Here is a 19,609-nt window from a genome sequence, read left to right on the forward strand (position 1 = left end):
GTTGACGTTATAGCACGCTTCAATATAAGTCACAAAAACACCTTGTTGAGTTGTAAACCCAATGTTTCTCAACAGTCCTAACCCATTGGCACAAGGAGTGCTTGTGATGGAAATCTCGCCCAACGGCCTTTGTGAACAAACTAATGCCGTTGAGTCTACGGACGCTCCATTGATCAAAAAAGTTGTACCAGAAATACAGGTGATGGATGCATAAGAAACTCCGTCTAAATAGAAGAATAAAGCTCAGATTAACACGCGAAAATTTCAAGGACTATCTTCTTACATCCATTCAGAGCACCACTTCCGCATGATGGAAATCTCGCCCAACGGCCTTTGTGAACAAACTAATGCCGTTGAGTCTACGGACGCTCCATTGATCAAAAAAGTTGTACCAGAAATACAGGTGATGGATGCATAAGAAACTCCGTCTAAATAGAAGAATAAAGCTCAGATTAACACGCGAAAATTTCAAGGACTATCTTCTTACATCCATTCAGAGCACCACTTCCGCATGAAACATCAGTTGTTTCTCCGGCTGCCCAACGTAGAGAACCGTTGTCCGGATACCATAGGCTGTTGCCTTTGAAAAATATCGGTTCCGGCGATGTCAAATCGGTGCGGATGTTAACGGAACATTCTGCAATGTAGATTTTGGAACAAATTAGCCAAGGTCCACTCGTTATAATTATTTTTACACATTTCAAAAACTTACGTCCCCATACTAATTTAGTAGTAAAGGAAAACAAAAACGCACAAATAAAATGCCTCATTATTCCCTGCTGGGTCGACACTCCAAAACTGTCTGGAATATATCGATACCGAACAAAAGCTTATAAAAAAAATTGCACATCTCTCAGCTATACAAAAATATAGACAGAACAATCATTGTTAGATTGTGAACGCATCTAAATGGAACAGCTCTGTTATTGATTGATTAAACAACATTTTTGTAAATAACATTATTCTGTTCATCATCTTGGTTGAAACATTAGTATTCAGAGAAGTGTGAGTAGAGATAAGTGGGGTAATTCCGAATAAACGTCGTGAGCGCCTATTAAAATGTCCTATTAAAATGTCAATGATTCTATTGGTAAGTTGCAGGTAAATTTTGCCAGCCTAACTAGGTATATACATTTTTCCATCACAGTCGTCTACTAAACCTGTGTCACTGAGAGGCGAAAATCGATTCTAAGAATTGCACGATAGACTGTAAAAATAAACCTCGAAAAAATTCAATATCTTCCCTCCTACAGGAAAATACACTTTCCTTCAGTGAAAATGTCCGGAGAATCGGTTGGACATATTTTATAGACATCGCATGAGCTTACGAACGAAGATATAGTGCCTTTTAACCCCAAATTTGCCTATATTTTGAAAACAATCCAGAAAAACATTGGACTAAAAAATTTTGAACAAAAATACACCCTAGTGTGATTTTTTCCGAGGAATCAAATGAAAGCTGTTTGGCATCACACTCATCGCAAAATGGATGTATGGCAGTTTTGCCCTCAATTCTCCTACATTTTTAATATAGTTAAGAAAAAGCACGTTCGGACTTGAAAATTTCGAACCAAACTAGACTTATCGTAAGTGATTTTTTCGAGGAATCTAATGAAGGCTATTTGAGCCATATCGCACGCATCGGAACCCTCGATTCCTCTATATTCCTCAATTTATTCAGAAAAAAAACATGTTCGGACTTGAGAACTTTGAACCTATTTTGTGTATTTTTTTTTTTTTCGAGGAATCGAATTAAGCCTTTTTAAGGCACCGCTATCGAAAAATGGAGTTATCGATGTTTTAACCACACAGCAAAAATTATTTCCTGTAAAATTACGCAAATGCCTGTAACAAAAAGGAGCAGGACATTTACCGTAATTTTACAGGTCGAAAACATAATAACGTGACATTTAATTTTCCGTGTACAACTTTTTTACAGGACATTTGCTGTAATAATAAATGAATCTTCGTTAACTTTCAAGGAAAACAATTTAAAATTACAGGTATTGTTAATTACAGGTGATTTATTTTAAATGTTGCAGTTTTCAGTGACACGTAATAGTCAAAATTTTTTTCTGTACATAACCCTACACAAAATTTTGAAAAAAAATAATCAGAAAATCATATTCGGACCTGAGAGTTTGAAACCAAAAGAGACCTGTTTTGTGTGATTTTTTACGATGAATCGAACGAAGTTTCAAGTCGTACGGACTGCATTTTTCTGAAATATTTAAAAACTGTAGGGGAATTGGGAGTTAAAGAGCCATAACTCAAGTTTCCGATTATTGCGGAGCTTGAATAGCCTCTATTCGATTCCTCGAAAAATCAAACAAGATAGGTCTCATTTTTTTCAAAATTTTCAAGTCCGAACATGCCTTTTTATGAATTTATTGAAAAGTGTAGGGAGATTGAAATAAAAAATAAAATAGCCAAAACTCCTGTTTTCGAGGCGTGCAGTGGCTCAACTAGCCTTCGTTCGATTCATCGTAAAAACCATACAAAATCAATCTCCTTTGGTTCAAAATATTCAAGTCCGGACATGCTTTTTCTAAATTAATTGAATAATGTAGGGGGATTAAGAGTAAAAACAACAATAACTCTATTTACCGTTGCGTGCGGTGGCTGAAATAGCCTTCATTCGATTCCTCGGAAAAATCACACAATATAAGTCTCATTTTGCTCAAATTTTTCAAATCCAAATTTACTTTTTAATAAATTAATTGAATAACATAGAGGAATTGAGGGTAAAATCAGCCATAACTCCATTTTGCGATGCGATCAGTGTCTTTCTGGATAGTTTTCAACATATAGGGAAATTAGGGGTTCAAAGGCACTAAATCTCCGTTTGTAAGCTCATGCGGCGTCTGAAATCTATGTCCAATCGATTTTCTGAATATTTTCACTAAAGGAAATTATTTTTTCATAGATTTGTATAGGAGGGAAGATATTGAATTTCTTCTTGGTTTATACACTTTTTTCCCCACTGTGCATCGTCAGCACGGTAAATTTTATTTTGTCGTTAATTCTTGATTGTTGGCCTGATTTTTTTTAAATATAAGGCACAAAAATAAAATTTTACAATTTTAGTTGACATTTTTGGGAAAAAAATCCCTAGATCGGATTGCTTTGCGATTCATAAACCAATTTGAACCGTTTCAGCTAACAAGCTCATCATTTTTCAAAAGCAAAAGCTTACGTTTTCACGAGACAAAAAACGAAAAGAGCTTTCTTGAAAACTAGCTCTTGCATTGTTATCTCTTTTTTTATTATTATTTTATGATCATTCTGTAATATATTTTGGATTTCTTACAAAAAGGCAGATTTACTTAGTTCTTCCAAAAGAAAATGTATAAGAAAAATAAGCGCACGATGGCCAAATAAGTCAAGGTGGGAATTTTCTATTTTGGAAAAACTCTGTATTTTTTCATCTTTTTTCGAAGCACACCTCTTTTAGAGCTCATTTCTTATTTATTTCCGTGTAAACTATTCTGGTTTTAATTCCAAACAAGCTCTCTCAAGGATTCGAACAAATTGAACCAGTATGTTCTACAACCAATATTTTTTTAATATTTATCACTGGCAAAACACTTGAATTTAATTTGTTTTTTATAGTTAAAATTATTGAGAACATTTTTTCAGCTTATTTTATTTCATACGTACCGTAGACTGGGGGAACTTTGATCACTGTTTTTTACGTTTGAAATCCTATAGTTTGAGTTACAAAATGGGGTAAATTTGGTTTTTAGTTGGAGATTTTTTTTATATTACTTAAAATGTAGTTTTGAAGTTTTAAAATATTTGTTTTTTCATAGACTCACAAATAAACACCTCTTCTGATAAAATAATAGGATTTAGAAGCATATGGGTTGTTTTGTATGAAAGTAGATATAACGTTTTTCCTTTGTGTTTTTATTGTTTTAAAGTTATTTTTATGGTCATTTTGTGATTTTTATGGATATTAAAAAACGGTGAGTTTTTGTCAAGGATGTAATTTTTTTTGTTAATAGTTTATTGACGTTTTAACCTCAGAGGATTTTCGCGTCCCATGTAATTTTTGAGAAATGTAAATTAAGATCAAAATCAATGCACGAGATCGGATCACAAATGCCGATGTGTAAATACACACGGGATGTAAGCTTCAATATGTATTATCCTTAATATTGATATTTTGCTAAATATTCAGGGTTTTGCTTTTGACTTTGAATGGATACGTCACATGTATCATTAGGGTGTCCCAAAATTGCATAACTTCTGGGAATCTGGGGGCTCACCCTCCAAATGGTAGATTAGGATGTGCAGAACAAACTTTTGTATGGGGCCGACTAAAAAAAATCATGTTTAGAGGTTCCGCAAGCGCGATCTTTGAAAAAAGTCCACTTTCAAAAGATTTGATTTTAAATAAATTCTGGGTCCAAAAATTATTATGAAACTTATATATTTTATATTTTTTTAATTTTGTTTGAGTTAAATACCACACGTAAAAAATGAAAAATGAACCAAATTTGTATCAAAATGTAAAACAAGCAAGCTATTTCCAAGAAAAAAATTCTTTTTGGTCCAAAAATTTCGAATTCAACTGACCAAAATAAAAGCATAAAATATTTTCGATACCAATGCCATCAAAAGATGCGGATTTTTATGCAATTAAACTTTGCTGAACAAAACATGTTGTTTGTATCATCGTGTAAAGAGCTATTCACGGTTTAATCTATATATATATATAAAAATGAATTTCTGTCTGTCTGTCTGTCTGTCTGTCTGTCTGTTCCCTATAGACTCGGAAACTACTGAGCCGATTTGCGTGAAACTTGGCAGGTGGGGGTATTGGAAGCAGGAGAAGGTTCCTATTATGGTTTGAGACCCCTCCCTTTCTCAATAAGGGGGGAGGGGCCTCCCAAACAATAGACAATTTTTCGCATAACTCGAGAACCCAACAAGCAAATGGTATTATACTTGACATCAGGTGGTATTTGGGAACGAGGAATATTTTTATGAATATAAGGTACCCCTCCCACCTCTCAGTGGGGAGAAAGGAAGGGGGAGAGGGACTATCTTACTATATTTCATATAACTCGGAAACTAATGAAGATATTGGAACCAAATTTGGCATGGGAAGGTATTTGGATACGAAAAATATTTCAATGATTATTTGAGACCCCTCCCTCTTTCCAGTAGGGAGATATAAAGGAGGGAGGTACCCTCTTTTATTATTTTTTTATAGCTCAAAAACTAATAATGCAAATGGAAACAAATTTGGCGCCCATTTGGGAACGTGACATGTTCTAATGATTGTTTGAGAACCCTTCCTTCATCCAGCGGGGAGAAAGGAAATAGGGAGGGGAGTTTCATACAATTTTTACTGCATAACTCAAGAAAAACAACAGTAAATGAAACCAAATTTTGGCATGGAACAATATTTGAGTGCGAGAAATACTTCTATGATTATTTGGTATCCCTCACTCCTTCGAAGGGGTGGATGAACAGGGGTAGGAGAGGTCTTCAATACATTTTTTTGCATAACTCGAGAATTAATCGAGCAAATCAAACCAAATTTGGCATCAAAAAGAATTTGAGTACGAAAAATACTTTTTCTATGTGAAACAATTCCTTTCTTGCCGCTCATAGCAAGTCCGTCCCATTTGCGTTTTTGTTGAAATCAGAAAAACGGCTCTGAAAAATCGTAAAAAGTTCAACGTTAATTCAGCACTTGTGTGCGTTTTCAATCAAAGGAATCAACAGAATCTGTCACTGCAACGGCTAATGAAAGATTTTCGCTTTATAAGGATTATTTTTCTGTTTTGATTTTGTTGAAAATCTTTTGCTGGGCTCTTATGGCAGTGGGACCGACATGCGATGATTTATGCCATATGGGACCGACTTGCGATCATTTGTTCAATGGGACAAAATTACTTGAGGTTTTTTTCAATGTTCATTAGAACAAAGTACTGAAAACAAAGTTTTCTCTTGAAACTACAGATAAAATTACAATGATTCCAGCGATAAACTGAAAAATGATGAAAACGCAAGTGGGACGGACTTGCTATGAGCGGCAGTGCAGTAGGATGATAGAATTGGGAATATAGGAAGAGAAGAGGAGGCTTACATTTAACTTCTTTTTTTACAAACTTCGAGAAATGGACAAAATTTAACTTGGAAAATCATTTTTGTTTGATTCTATGATTATCTGACAAACCATCCTCCTTTCAAGGAGTAGGTATATAGGAGTAGGGAGGTTAGCGCAATACAATTTTGTTAGCATTAGTTAGGGATTTTTTTTTATTATCTGACAATTTGCGCCGGGGGTCTTCAGATTTTCCCCAAAATTGAAAATTTGGTTCATTTTTGCGACTTAAAAACACATCTATTTTTTCAGATTTCTAACGTTTTTATTTTTTGAGTTAGCTTCGGTTAGATTTTTTTGTAAATAAAAAATAACCATTTTTCAAAGCTACATAACTCTGTTGTTTCTCAACGGAAATTATAAAATAGCACATCAAAATGCATTAAAATTTTATCAGCTTTCCAAATAGAATAGTTGAAAAAAATTAAATAATGACCTTCAACATGAAAAGTTGTAAATAAACTTTAAATGGCGTCTAAAAGTACCGTCTGTACCACCGAATATTTTGCAAAAAATACCATTGTATAGCTCGATTCATGATGCAACTTTCATCTGAAGACACCAAAGTGGGCCATTAACACCTTGAAGAGTTATGAAAGAAATAATGACAATAAATCTCTTTTTTTGCATCGAAAACAAACAATGGTGGAACAACTGCACTCACATATGGAGATAGCAAGCACTTCTAACAACATGGAAACAAAAGAACTTACCAAAGCAGGTAAAAAACACTACTTTTTCGTGCTTTGTAGAGTGTTTGCAGCATACCTGACTTTAAATTTAAACCAAAATTCTGAGTATCGTATTGTTTATGTGATATAACTAATAATGGGAATGTTGCTTTTACAACCTGGTCATATACTATATAACTTATTAATTTTTCGATCAAAGATAATTGTGAAGCATAATCAATGCCAATAGTAGAAGGTTTAGTCCCTGTGTTTGGGATCACAAAAATGTGATTAAAAAAATGAAATATAGACGTGCATTACATAGTTTTTATATCGGGAGCTAAGCACTGGACACCAAAATCCTCTCCCATTGATCAAAAAAGTATGAGAAAGTGGCACAAATGTTGTAGAAATAATCAGAGAGCTCAGTATGGCCAGCCCAGGCTGTAAAATGATGAAAATATGATACTTTTACCGTATTCTTTTTCTACATTCGCCCAGTTTTGAGGTTTACCATACTAGAACGAACATAATTCGTCGTCAGTGTTTTGCTACCTCGATCGCTCACACACGAATCTTCAGTGTTCCACCGTCCATTTTAAATCAAATCTGGGGAATTATGGATGCAAAACTTAGCGCATAAACTTCTAAAAATGACAGTAAAATGTGCATAACTTGTTGTGACCTGGTGCAAAACTGGGTATTAACGAATACGTTATTAGATTTTTTGATATAACATGAAGTCAGTTAAGCTGCAACAATCTACCGCCCCTTCTTTCATAACAGTCCCATATACAAAAATAAACAAGCGAGACAATCAGCTTTTTCTGTTTTGGAATATATTTTTAAATTGTGACCACCACTTTCAGCATAAACGAAAATCGTTTCTAGGTTGTCATAATAAATCGTTAGGCCTGAAATTTTCGAAATTGGGTTATTGGTAAGGTCGAGAGCACCATTTTTATTCATTATGGGACTGTTAATCGACCATATTTGAAACCTTTTTCGAATCTACTAGCATAACAGTCCCATACAAAATATATTTTTCTCATCAAGCTACTTTCTAAGACTTAAATTTGATCATTTTTGAACTTCTAAATGCAATTGTCAGAAAAAAACATACTTTTGCAAAAAAATATCATGAATTCCACATTGTAAGTTGAATCTTTTTACGATTTTTGATTGCATCCGATAGTTTTTCGCTCAGAAAGTCATTCCTAAGAAAGTCAGACCTGCCTTCGAAAACTAGTGTGCATCATTCGACATCAAGTGAGTTAAAAAAATGTTTAAATGATTCAAAGCAATAAACCAAAGACTATTTCGCCGAAAGAAACATTGAAAAGTAACCAAATCCGTGGTATTTCACATATGTGACTGTTATTCAGGTATATTTTATATAGGACTGCCCCGAATTGATATTTTTTTTCGAAATTTCTAGAACAAAACCTCTTTTTTTAGTCTTTTATGTTGAAGCCTTATGTTGACCTAAAATGACGAAAATTCATATGGGACTGTTATGCGAGTAGGGGCAGTCTGAAAAGGACGAAAAAGTAGTGTTTTTTACCTGCTTTGGTAAGTTCTTTTGTTTCCATGTTGTTAGAAGTGCTTGCTATCTCCATATGTGAGTGCAGTTGTTCCACCATTGTTTGTTTTCGATGCAAAAAAAGAGATTTATTGTCATTATTTCTTTCATAACTCTTCAAGGTGTTAATGGCCCACTTTGGTGTCTTCAGATGAAAGTTGCATCATGAATCGAGCTATACAATGGTATTTTTTGCAAAATATTCGGTGGTACAGACGGTACTTTTAGACGCCATTTAAAGTTTATTTACAACTTTTCATGTTGAAGGTCATTATTTAATTTTTTTCAACTATTCTATTTGGAAAGCTGATAAAATTTTAATGCATTTTGATGTGCTATTTTATAATTTCCGTTGAGAAACAACAGAGTTATGTAGCTTTGAAAAATGGTTATTTTTTATTTACAAAAAAATCTAACCGAAGCTAACTCAAAAAATAAAAATGTTAGAAATTTGAAAAAATACATGTGTTTTTAATTCGCAAAAATGAACCAAATTTTCAATTTTGGGGAAAATCTGAAGACCCCCGGCGCAAACCCGTCAGATAATAAAAAAAAATCCCCAGTTCTCAATTTATGCTTACGAAGCCAACAAATGGAAACAAATATGGCATGGAAAGGTAGATGGTTACGAGATATGTTTCTACGATTGTTATAGACCCTTACGTTTTACAATGTAGAGAGGGGAAGAAAGGAGGAGGCTCCATTTACAATTTGTTGTAAAGCTTTAAAACTTATCAACCAATGGAACTATATTTGATATAAGAAGATTTTGGGAACGAAAAAAAATGGATATGATTATTAAAGATCACGACCTCTATTAAGCAGGAAGTGAAGGGAAGGACAGGGGGGCTCTCTTATCAGTTTTATAGCATAAATCCAAGCATAAATATCAAGCAAAAACAACCATATTTTATAAGTTAGATTGTTTGCGTAAGATTAATTTGAGACCCTCCAGACAGATTAAAATTATCAGATCTTTAACACAAATTTATAGAGCATTATCCAGAATATTAGTTTAAGTTATCTTGCAATTGAAAATGTTGCAATTCAAAACTCCAGCTGCAACTCTCATTTTATAGCGGTTGCTTATGAATTATGTTATAATTTGATTTAAAATGATGCCAATAAAACAATAAAAATTTGAATAATTTTTGAAAGTATGATTTGATTCTGAAAGGTGTAGCAATGCACACCGGGTCAGCTAGTACTCAATAAAAATTAAAATTTAGGATATTTTTTATTCAATTTATTAAATTTGTCTTAATGAATACCTACTTTAAAATCAAAATACTTGCAAAAAAAGACTTTGATGGTTTAAGGGATTCATCAGAAGGCCATATGCCAAATTTGAGCGGAATCGAACAACAGGAAGGGGTTGCACTGAATCTCAAGTGTGAAAGGGATTCTGAGACATAGTGTTCAAAAGAAGCATAAAAAACTGGTTTTTCATCATACATTTTTTTTCCTTATCAATCGATTGCTTGATTATGAAGATTTTATTAAAATTTCAGTTAAGACTAATATTCCACCTGAAGACTGCAACTCCAATGGACTTAAAACAAAAAAGTTATGGCTGTTCAAAGACTGTGTTTTGGTTACAAATTGTCCTGTAAAACGTAATGAGTAAAATGTACTCATTGTGTGTTAAACGACAAAAGTTTGTTCTGCACATCCTAATCTACCATTTGGAGGGTGAGCCCCCAGATTCCCAGAAGTTATGCAATTTTGGGACACCCTAATTCATGTGAATTTCCAAAACTGAACATAAAAAAAACTATCACGGAAAGCGTAAGGCTGGAATTGTTGTTGCATCCGATGATTCCCAGCAGATGTTTTTACAGATCAGCGTCATCAGTATCCTTGAATGGTTCCGGAACATCATGATTTTTTGGTCAGCATCAACAAAAGTTTCTCCGGATAATCACAGCCCGGATATCAACCACTGCGAAAAAGCTGACCTTTCTGTAATGGAAAGGAAACTAATCAGTTTCAACCGCATTCTTCATTTCACGTAAACTTACTACTTTAGAAGGCTATAGAAGTGCTGATGTAGCTACGTCTATGAAAGATTATTTTCCGAATAATTTTTTGACTTGTGTACTTTGTGCCCGACGCACAAACTAACTTGAAGTATAAAATGGCACAAGTTAAATACTTCCATTCAATTTTAAATCAAACAGATATAATTTTACGCTGTTTGTGATATAAATTTAATTGACCGGTTGATTTTTACACGACGCAATGTAAAATTAAATCGAAACAGTTTCTTTCAATTCAATATTTGAAAATAGACCAATATTACATCAAAAGGAGTTTAAAATTGCATCTTTTTGTAATTACACTCAATAAAAAATAGATCACTCTTTTTTTCAGATTCCGTAAACTTTTAGAAATTTTTGCTGTGTACGAACAGTGGGAGGACCAAGGGAATTACATGAAGGTAAAATTTCATTTGTTTTTGAAGTAAAAAAATATTGAGAAATATTTATAAGTTTTACCCCTAAAGGTATGCAGCAACATTGAAAACGTTGAAAAATTCAATTGAGTAAAAAAATGACTGTTATTGATGTTTTAAGCGTTCTGTGCTAATTGACATCAAAACAATAATTTTAAAGATGTTGAGATACGTTAAAACCACAGTGATCAAAGTTATCCCAAAACATGAAATCTGGTTTTGTAACAAACATATAGTATAGCCACTAAAATCGTTTTAATATTCTAAGGGGATGAATAACAAAAATTGTTAAAATCCCAGAAAAAAAAAACAAATAAAAAGTCTGAATATTCTGCTATCAAGGATCATGCTTTATACTTCTTACCTCAGTAAGTATTTTAAAACTTTTAAGTGTTACAAAAAAGCAACCCCTTCCAAAATATTCCAAAATGAATTAAAAAAGTGATCAATGTTCCCTTAGTTTACGGTAATGAACGAATATTAAAGAAAATAAAAAAGTTGAAAAATTTCTGCAACTGGTGCTTTTATTCTTTGATTATTAAATGACATAATTTGAGTTTAGACGAAATGATTCCATTTTAAGTGCTCCAGTTTTCAAATCCCTCATTTACGTCTATATCAGCAAATAAACAACCTACTGCATTTTGGAAATGCGTACTCCCGCAGACAGACATTGGGTAAACAAGAATTTCGAGGCAAATGAATGAAACGATCTATTAAAAATGTCATCGAATAAAAAAAAACACTCTTTATTGAAAGAAAAACCTTTTAGAAACGTAGCACGTGCGCCACGGCAGCCTCACTCGGAATATGTGGGATGGCACGCATCAAGTCAGCAACGGTGCAGCAGTAGGAGTATCCACGACCGAAATTGGCGAAATTGGCATTAGCCCACCCATAGACGGCACACACATCGGCACACAACATTTCGGCTGCCGGCATGCTAGTTCGGAATGGGTCGTTGTTGGTGATCAGAGCAATACCGGAGTTGGTGTTCGGTGACTTGATGATTTTCCAGTACCATTTGGGAGCCTGAATGCCGCCAGCTTCCAGCGTGATGGGAACCTGTTGACCATTTACGTGTGGCAACGTCATGACGTCGTGGGCTCCGTTGAAAATTAGCACATCCTCCTGCAGCCGTCCGGAAATGGCGCGGGCAGCATTTTCAAAAATCAACCAGTTTCCGGCATTTACTACCTGCAATGAATTTATAGTTTTTCTGAGATAAGTTTCATTTATGAAATGTAATACAATTTTCAGAAAATATGTCTGAAGATGTAACTTTCAATTTTTGAACAAAACAGAGCAAAAAATATCATAAACAAGGTTAATTCAATTAGGTAATAAATGTATCTTGATTCAAACATGTTTTCATATTTCCTAGATATCAAGATTAAATTCTTTAAAAAACATGGCTCAACAAGGTATTAAAAATTCATATTATAAATAGTTGGAGGCTTAAATTTATTCGTGATATTAGAGGTATTTTTTTATTAAATACTCCTTATTCTAAAAAACAAGGGTTAACAAACGAATCGAAGACTAGCGTAACACAGCCAAAAAAAACTAACAATCTCTGAGAAAGTTGGTTCCTAATTTGAAACTTTCAAATCAAATTTCGTTAAAATTTTTTATTCTCAAAGTTGCTAGACATAACCACTTATTTGTGATGGAATTTTACCTATTTTCAACCCTCTATTTCATTAAAATCCATGCAAACAATTGACAAAGATGATTATAAAAACATTTTTTGCACTTTTTCTGGTACCTTTTATATGTGGTAAATTATTTTTTTATAAAATGGAAGTTTTAACGTCAACTCTAGATCTAAAAATAGGAACAGTTTGAGTGCATTGCAAATGTAAGTTAAGTTAATTGATGCGATTTTATTTGCATACTTACTTATCACTCGCAAACATCAAATTACCCGACAAGCTATGATCGTTAGAATAACTAACAACATCCCGCAAAATTTTCGATAGCCTGACCTCTCTGAGTGATTTAAAAAATAATATTGAATTGAAATTTTAGAAAGAATCCGAAAACGAATTCTAAAATTGATTTCAATTTTATTATCGAACGAATTCTTAACGAAAGAGTTCCTTACGAATAACGGATACTTTTTTTGTTTTCACAGCAAACGTTCAATCTGTTTTACTCAAAACTCAGTTAAGCCGTGTGCCGTTGTTTTTTATTTTTTGGTTCCAATTAGAATCGTTTTAACATCTAAGTGTAATCCGCGACTTTATGCCAACGATGCAGTTAGCAAACAGCTATTGAAGAAAAATTATGCGGTATGACTGTGTTCGATGTTTGCTCTTGGGTTCGAAATCACGGACATCGGCTCTGGAGCAACTAATTTGCCAACTGAGATATATCATGAGCCCAGTTTCTTGCCGATAATCAACGTTTAATAATATGAACAAACCAAACTGATCAGTATCAATTGGAATCCCCTTTGCTTATTTTCATCATATCTTTTTGGGAAAATTTAGCAACTCGCTGTTTTTTGCATTTTCTGACAGCGTGTAATTTCTAGTTTATATGCTCCACAAGTTAGAACGAAACTTGAACCCGTAGATGAACTAGAAACATTTTCGTGAGACTAAAAATTTTTTGATATTTTTTAAGTTAAAGGAGACTTGATCCTTTACTAATGGAGACTTGATCTTTAATTCAGGGTACCCAGACCCTAGGCAAAAATCTAGTAATATCCGAAGATTAAAGGTCCGTTGACTATTTTTTGCCATATCAGTTCTCATTTCACAGTTTGTAAGTATCAGACAAACGGATTTCTATAACTTTAGTCTACTACTGTTTAGTCATTGCATACTTTAAGGCGCAATTTTCTCGTTTCTAGATAAATGCAGTATTTTTAGTTCTTTCTAACAGATAATTACTGGATTAACATGAGTTATTGAACAGATATTATTAATTTCATGATAACCAATGATCACGATCCATTCAGAAGAAAAATATATTATTAAGAAGAGAAATCACCGTGAATTTGTTTTTTATGAAATGAATTTGCGGCTTTATCGGTGAGGGTTAAAGAGTTAAAATGAAAGACGGATAGAAGATCAGAAGAAAATTCTGAGGTGGTGAAAAGAGCGAAGAGCATTTGAAATGGAAGCTTGACCACATACTAAATTCTTTGTCCCGCACCAATTAACTGTATTGAAGAAGTAATCATAGGATTGCCATATCTAAATTCTTTCGACTTGGCATATATGGGTCTGCACTTCAGTGGCTTGAATCCTACCTCTCTAATAGAAGCATGTCTGTAAAGATTGGAGATCATACTTCCACACCTTTCCACGTTACATATCTGGTGTCCCCCAAAGCTCTCATTTAGGGCCTTTTATATTTTTAATGTACCTAAACGACGTGAATCTTCTACTGAAATGCATGCACATTTCTTACGCGGATGATTTTAAACTCTATTACACCATACGCTCTCCCAAAGATGCGGAATTCCAACAAATCCAACTAGACGCCTTCTCAAATTGGTGTCATGACAACCGTATGGTCCTCAATGCTACAAAATGTTCGGTCATATCGTTCACACGCAAACACACAACATTTCAATTCGACTATTGCATTCAACAGATACCTCTCACACGCGTCGGCGTAGTTAAAGATCTAGGTGTTATGTTCGATCAGCAATTATCATTTAGAGACCATATTTCTTATGTCGTCACCAAAGCTTCCAAATGTCTAGGATTCCTTTTCAGAATAACCAAGCATTTCAGAGATATTCAATGCCTTAAAACCCTTTTCTGCGCACTGGTTCGCTCTAATTTAGAGTACTGCTCAATCGTTTGGAATCCCCACTATAACAACTCAATTAAACGTATCGAGAAGATCCAACGCAAATTTTTACGCTTCGCTCTCCGCAACTTACCTTGGAACGATCCCATCAACCTTCCTGCATATGAAGACAGATGCAATCTTATAGGACTTGATACTCTGTTTTCTCGTCGAGCTGTCTTAGATGCATCCTTCACATTCGACATCATTCTCGGTAATGTAGAAAGTTTAAATTTTAATGTAAGGCCCAGAAACCTTCGTTCTCAATCTTACCTGGTCCTTCCACATGCTTCTACAAACTACGGTCAAAATGCACCACTTGTTAGAATATTTAGAACATTCAATCGCGTATCATCAGCTTTTGATTTTCATTTATCCCGCAACACATTAAAACGTAAATTTCGCAGAGAGCTTTTGTAATTTAGGCTTATCTATACTTAAATGTGCAAACATTGCTAGATTGTAAGGTGTGTTAATTTTAAGTACTCGATGTATCATTTGGATTTAAATTGTAATCTGTTGATGCAAAAGATGAAGGTTTTTACGCGCATATGAGAGGGATCCAACCCAACTTATATGGGCTTTTTCCCCTCCAATAAAGAATAAAGAAAGTACCCAATAGAGAGTACCCAAAATAGGCACTACGTTTTTCGATACAGTTAATTATGGATGGTTCGACCGCCATGTGAATGCACATGTGTCTAACGTACAAAAAATTTAGCATGTGGTTGCTCTGTTAAGTCTTCTATTGTGCGATATCGGTCGATCGATGGCTAAGTAGATTTCTTATTTTCGTTTTGTGCGCAAGTTCCAACTGGATTGAGTTGTCGCCTACGGTCAACGGTCAGAAATCTTGGCCTAACTATTTTCGATTATTTGAACGATGTTTTGTAATTGATTTTTTTTTTATAGCCGAATTATTTTTATTATTAAGAAGAACCATCCATAATTAACTGTATCGAAAAACGTAATGCTCCCTCTATTGGGTACTACTTCTTCAATACAGTTAATTGGTGCGGGACAAAGAATTTAGCACGTGGTCAAGCTTCTATTTCAAATGCTCTTCGCTCTTTTCACCACCTCAGAATTTTCTTCTGATCGTCTATCCGTCTTTCATTTCAACTCTTTAACCCTCACCGATAAAGCCGCAAATTCATTTCTTAAAAATATATCTTTTCGACTCTAGGGATCAACTATATCCATAACATACTGTTTGGAAAACTTTTTCTTAAAAAAAGCTCCATAACTCGAAAATGAAAATTTTAAAATTTGTGAGATAAAAGGACTGTTGTTTTGTTCTATTTGGCACATTTTTTAGAATAATTGATATTTGTAAGACATTCCTGTTTTGAGATATAGCGAAGGAATCAAGTGTCCCCAAGGATCATGTATCCTCATTCTCCCCTACACTTAATGGCTTCACTTTAAAACTTAATGGTGGCTCCAGAGAGCATGGCCTTTTCACCAATTACACTAGTTTACAGCATTTTTTGACTAAATCAACTGAAGATCACTTTCAATATGAAATTGCGCGCTGAATCCAAAAATGAAATTAAAAAATCTCAGTATAAAGTGAATAAATTTGCTATCGATCATCTGAAATTCAATTTATGTATGTATGTATGGTTCCCCCATCGGTAGCAAGGTCCAGCCTATGGCTGTGTGGCTTGGCCTTCGAATTGCTTCTCAGGCTTCCACGGCCGATGGTTCGTCGATGGAAGTCATCCAACCTTCAGAGACCTACAATGGTTGGCAATCCACTCCGCTTGCAATAGTCTCTTTAGATTTACCCCAGATGCATTCCCTCTGAAATACATAATTATTTATACAATGAAACACATCTTACCTGTCGGCAACTTATGGAATTCGAACCCAAAAGTTTTTCTTGCCGATACCGGGAATCGAACCCAGCACGTTTGGGTTACCACACTCGCGCCAGCCTATCTACTAGACCACATAAGCGCTCTTACATCTGAAATTCAATTTATAATTGAAAAAAAAATTATAAAAAACCCATTTTCTAGATAAAATAATGTTTCATCGACAGTGCTAAACAATATTTTTTCTTAGGCTTTTAAATTTCAATTCAAAACCAAGACTTCAAGTGGTTATTTATCGAAATCGGTAGAAAATTGAAGAAGTTATAATTACTTTATCATAACAGAAATTTTAGAATTTTAGAATAGTTTAACAAACCGCAGTATACTTATCTTCATATGTATCGAAAAAATTAAACATGGTAAATTTCACTCACTCTAAGTTGAAATTCATCATTAGCTTGCCAGAAGGTCACATGCTAAATTTCAAAAAGATCTGACCATGGAGAAGGGTTGCTTGAGTCTCAAGCATGAATGCGATTTTAAGGTATTTTGCTCATTAATAACTATTTTCTTCAGCAGCCGATTGCTTTTTATGAATAATTTCCTTAATGTTTGAATTGGATTTTATATTTCATCGGAAGACAGCAACACGATTGGATTTAACACAACAAAGTTATTGCGGATCAAAGATTGCTTTTTTGCCGAAAATGGTCGTATAAAACGCAACACGTAAAATGTACTCATTGCGTGTTAGACGACAATTTGCGGCAAAATTCAATTTTTGAACCGCAATAACTGTTCTGTTTCCAGTCAAATCGTTTTGCGGTCTTCGGAAGAAATATTTGTCTCAACTAGGACTTTAAAGAAATTATTCACAAAAGGCAATCGGCTAGTTGAAAAAAATAATTATTAATGAAAAACCAGTATTTTTGTCTCCTTCCGAGCAAAATACCTTGAAATTACGCTTGAGACTCAAGTAACCGTTCCCTTTAGTCAGATCTTGCTCAAATTTGGCATGTGACCTTCTGGTAAGCTAATGATAAATTTTAGCTTGGAGTGAGTGAGATTTATCATGTTCAATTCTTCCTATATTACCTAAGATTAGTACACCGCGGTTCGTTAAATTATTCAAAAAATTCAAAAAATAACTGTTATGGTAAAGTAACAATAACTTCTTCAGTTTTTAAAAGATTTTGATAAATAACCACTAGAAATCTTGGTTTTGAATTGACATTCTAGGTCCATAGAAAAAAGATTTTTTAAATGTCACCATCGATTTCAAATTATTGTTATGCAGTGCGAGATATCAAAATCAAAGTACAAGTACCTTTTTATTTTTCCAAAATTTCATATTTGGAGCATACCTCAAAACCTGTTCTACTGAGATTTTTTGAAATTCATTTTCGGATTCAGCGCCCAATTTTTCATTTAAAGTATAGGTTGGTTAACAAAGTTCACGATTTTTTTTTGGAATTTTGTAAACTAGTGTTATCAATGTGATTTTCAGTTCTTTCAGTTATTGGTGGCTCCAGAGAGTATGGCCAATATCAACAATGAATTTTAACAATTTCCACCCATGCATTCAAAAGTTATTCACTTAACAAAGTGTTGCATTTTTTTTTTCAAATACACTCCTTAAGAGAACGTCATTAAGCCTGCATAAAAGCTACAAGTCCACTCGAAGATGAGACAATATCATCTCGCCCAAACAGGACTGAAGGTTTCATCTACCAACACTCTAAAAAAATCAAGAATATGGCTACCTACCTGCCACTGGGGAGCAACATTGACATAGAAATAAGTGGCCCACTGCCAGGGTCGGAAGATTCCATCGGCATCCGGTGACAAATGACCACGGGACATGTACGAACTGGTGGTAATGAAGCGATCGGCCTGGGCTCGAGAACCCAACAGGACAGTTAAGCGCTCCGCCTGTTGAGCCGTAGTGTAGGATGTGGCCGGGCTCACGTGGCCTGCTGTGCCAGTGGTCCGGAACGATGGTCGATAAGATTCGTTGATCTTATCTGAGAAATAACGTAAGATTATTTCATCCTCAAGTGCTGCGAGGATTTTATGGTGCTACTTACGATCAACGGCTCTTCCAGGGATAATGTGCCTGGTGTAGATTACGGAGGCTGTGTTGACATTATAGCATGATTGGATATATGTAACGAAGGCACCCTGTTGGGTTGTAAATCCAAGATTACGGATTTGACCCAGTCCGTTGGCACATGAAGTACTAGTGATGGCGAGCTCTCCCAAAGGTCTCTGAGAACATTGCAAAGCCGTTGAAAGGACGGAAGTTCCTCCAATAGTGAATGTTCTACCCGACACACAGGTGATAGACGCGTGGGAGACTCCAACTGTTGAAATGAATAAGTTACAGGAAGTTCTTCGTAATAGCCTACCAAAATAGTAGATTTTTGCTTACACCCATTCAACACTCCATTTCCACATGAAATTGTCGTCGTTTCTCCGGCAGCCCAACGCAACTCAGGACCATCTGGAGCCCACAGAGTGTTGCCACGGAAAAAGATCGGCTCAAAGGTTGGGAGGTCGTTACGGATATTGACAGCACATTCTATTGGAAGTATTTAGGGGAAAATCACTCGTCATGATATCATAACTCGAAAAATAACATTTGAACTATTTTAACAACTTTTGTGAAGTAAATGTTCCACCACCTGCTACAAATCACACGCAAATTCACAATTTTCACATTTCTTTGACCCACATCTGACACATCATCTAACATTTGTCTCGTGCGTCACAGCACATTAACTGATTTCCTTCCATCCCTTAGGTCACTTACGCCCCCACACGAGCTCCACGCAAAGCGCCAGACAGGCTAGATACGCCAACCGCTTCATGATTTCCTATCGATTGGACCACCGAAAATCGTTTGACTTATTTGGCAAAATTGGCTCCCGTTTTAAAAGCAGACCCACTATCGAGCCGACCAATTAAATGGTCCTATCACGGTGCTCTCTTATCAATGTCATATATCATGGAACAGCGTGTTTTGTTTTTTACTTATTTGGTAATTTAGAACCGATATTCAAAGTACACGAAATAAACAATCACGAATTAAAATAAAACTTACGATTTTGTCGCAACGTGTCTGGGATTATCCGGGTTCAGACAAGCCTT

At 34.8% G+C, this 19,609-nt stretch overlaps 2 protein-coding genes across 2 annotated transcripts; both read right to left on the reverse strand.

Annotated features, from left to right (window-relative positions):
• Positions 1-193: 193 nt before the first annotated feature.
• Positions 194-779, reverse strand: LOC129746513 (uncharacterized). The gene is made up of 3 exons (XM_055740189.1): positions 713-779; positions 488-637; positions 194-428 (listed from the first exon to the last, which is right to left on the reverse strand). Exons 1-3 carry the CDS (start codon positions 768-770, stop codon positions 280-282), a joined length of 357 nt encoding a protein of 118 aa, XP_055596164.1. The 5' UTR covers positions 771-779; the 3' UTR covers positions 194-279.
• Positions 780-11,562: 10,783 nt separating this feature from the next.
• On the reverse strand, positions 11,563-19,382 carry LOC129749196 (uncharacterized). Its single transcript, XM_055744122.1, has 5 exons — positions 19,272-19,382; positions 18,891-19,040; positions 18,547-18,822; positions 18,223-18,483; positions 11,563-12,022 (listed from the first exon to the last, which is right to left on the reverse strand). Exons 1-5 carry the CDS (start codon positions 19,327-19,329, stop codon positions 11,598-11,600), a joined length of 1,170 nt encoding a protein of 389 aa, XP_055600097.1. The 5' UTR covers positions 19,330-19,382; the 3' UTR covers positions 11,563-11,597.
• Positions 19,383-19,609: the final 227 nt, after the last annotated feature.

This window comes from Uranotaenia lowii, chromosome 2 (genome assembly GCF_029784155.1).
Source record: "Uranotaenia lowii strain MFRU-FL chromosome 2, ASM2978415v1, whole genome shotgun sequence".
NCBI classification, from domain to species: domain Eukaryota; kingdom Metazoa; phylum Arthropoda; class Insecta; order Diptera; family Culicidae; genus Uranotaenia; species Uranotaenia lowii.

Coding starts and splice junctions, on each gene's coding strand:
- LOC129749196 (XM_055744122.1), bottom strand. CDS start 19,329: ATGAAGCGGTTGGCGTATCTAGCCTGTCTGGCGCTTTGCGTGGAGCTC. Junction 18,823..18,890: donor AAATGGAGTGTTGAATGGGT/GTAAGCAAAAAT, acceptor TCATTTCAACAG/TTGGAGTCTCCCACGCGTCT. Junction 12,023..18,222: donor TGCTCCCCAGTGGCAGGTAG/GTAGCCATATTC, acceptor CATTGCAGGTAG/TAAATGCCGGAAACTGGTTG.
- LOC129746513 (XM_055740189.1), bottom strand. CDS start 770: ATGAGGCATTTTATTTGTGCGTTTTTGTTTTCCTTTACTACTAAATTA. Junction 638..712: donor TACTAAATTAGTATGGGGAC/GTAAGTTTTTGA, acceptor TCTACATTGCAG/AATGTTCCGTTAACATCCGC. Junction 429..487: donor AAGTGGTGCTCTGAATGGAT/GTAAGAAGATAG, acceptor TCTTCTATTTAG/ACGGAGTTTCTTATGCATCC.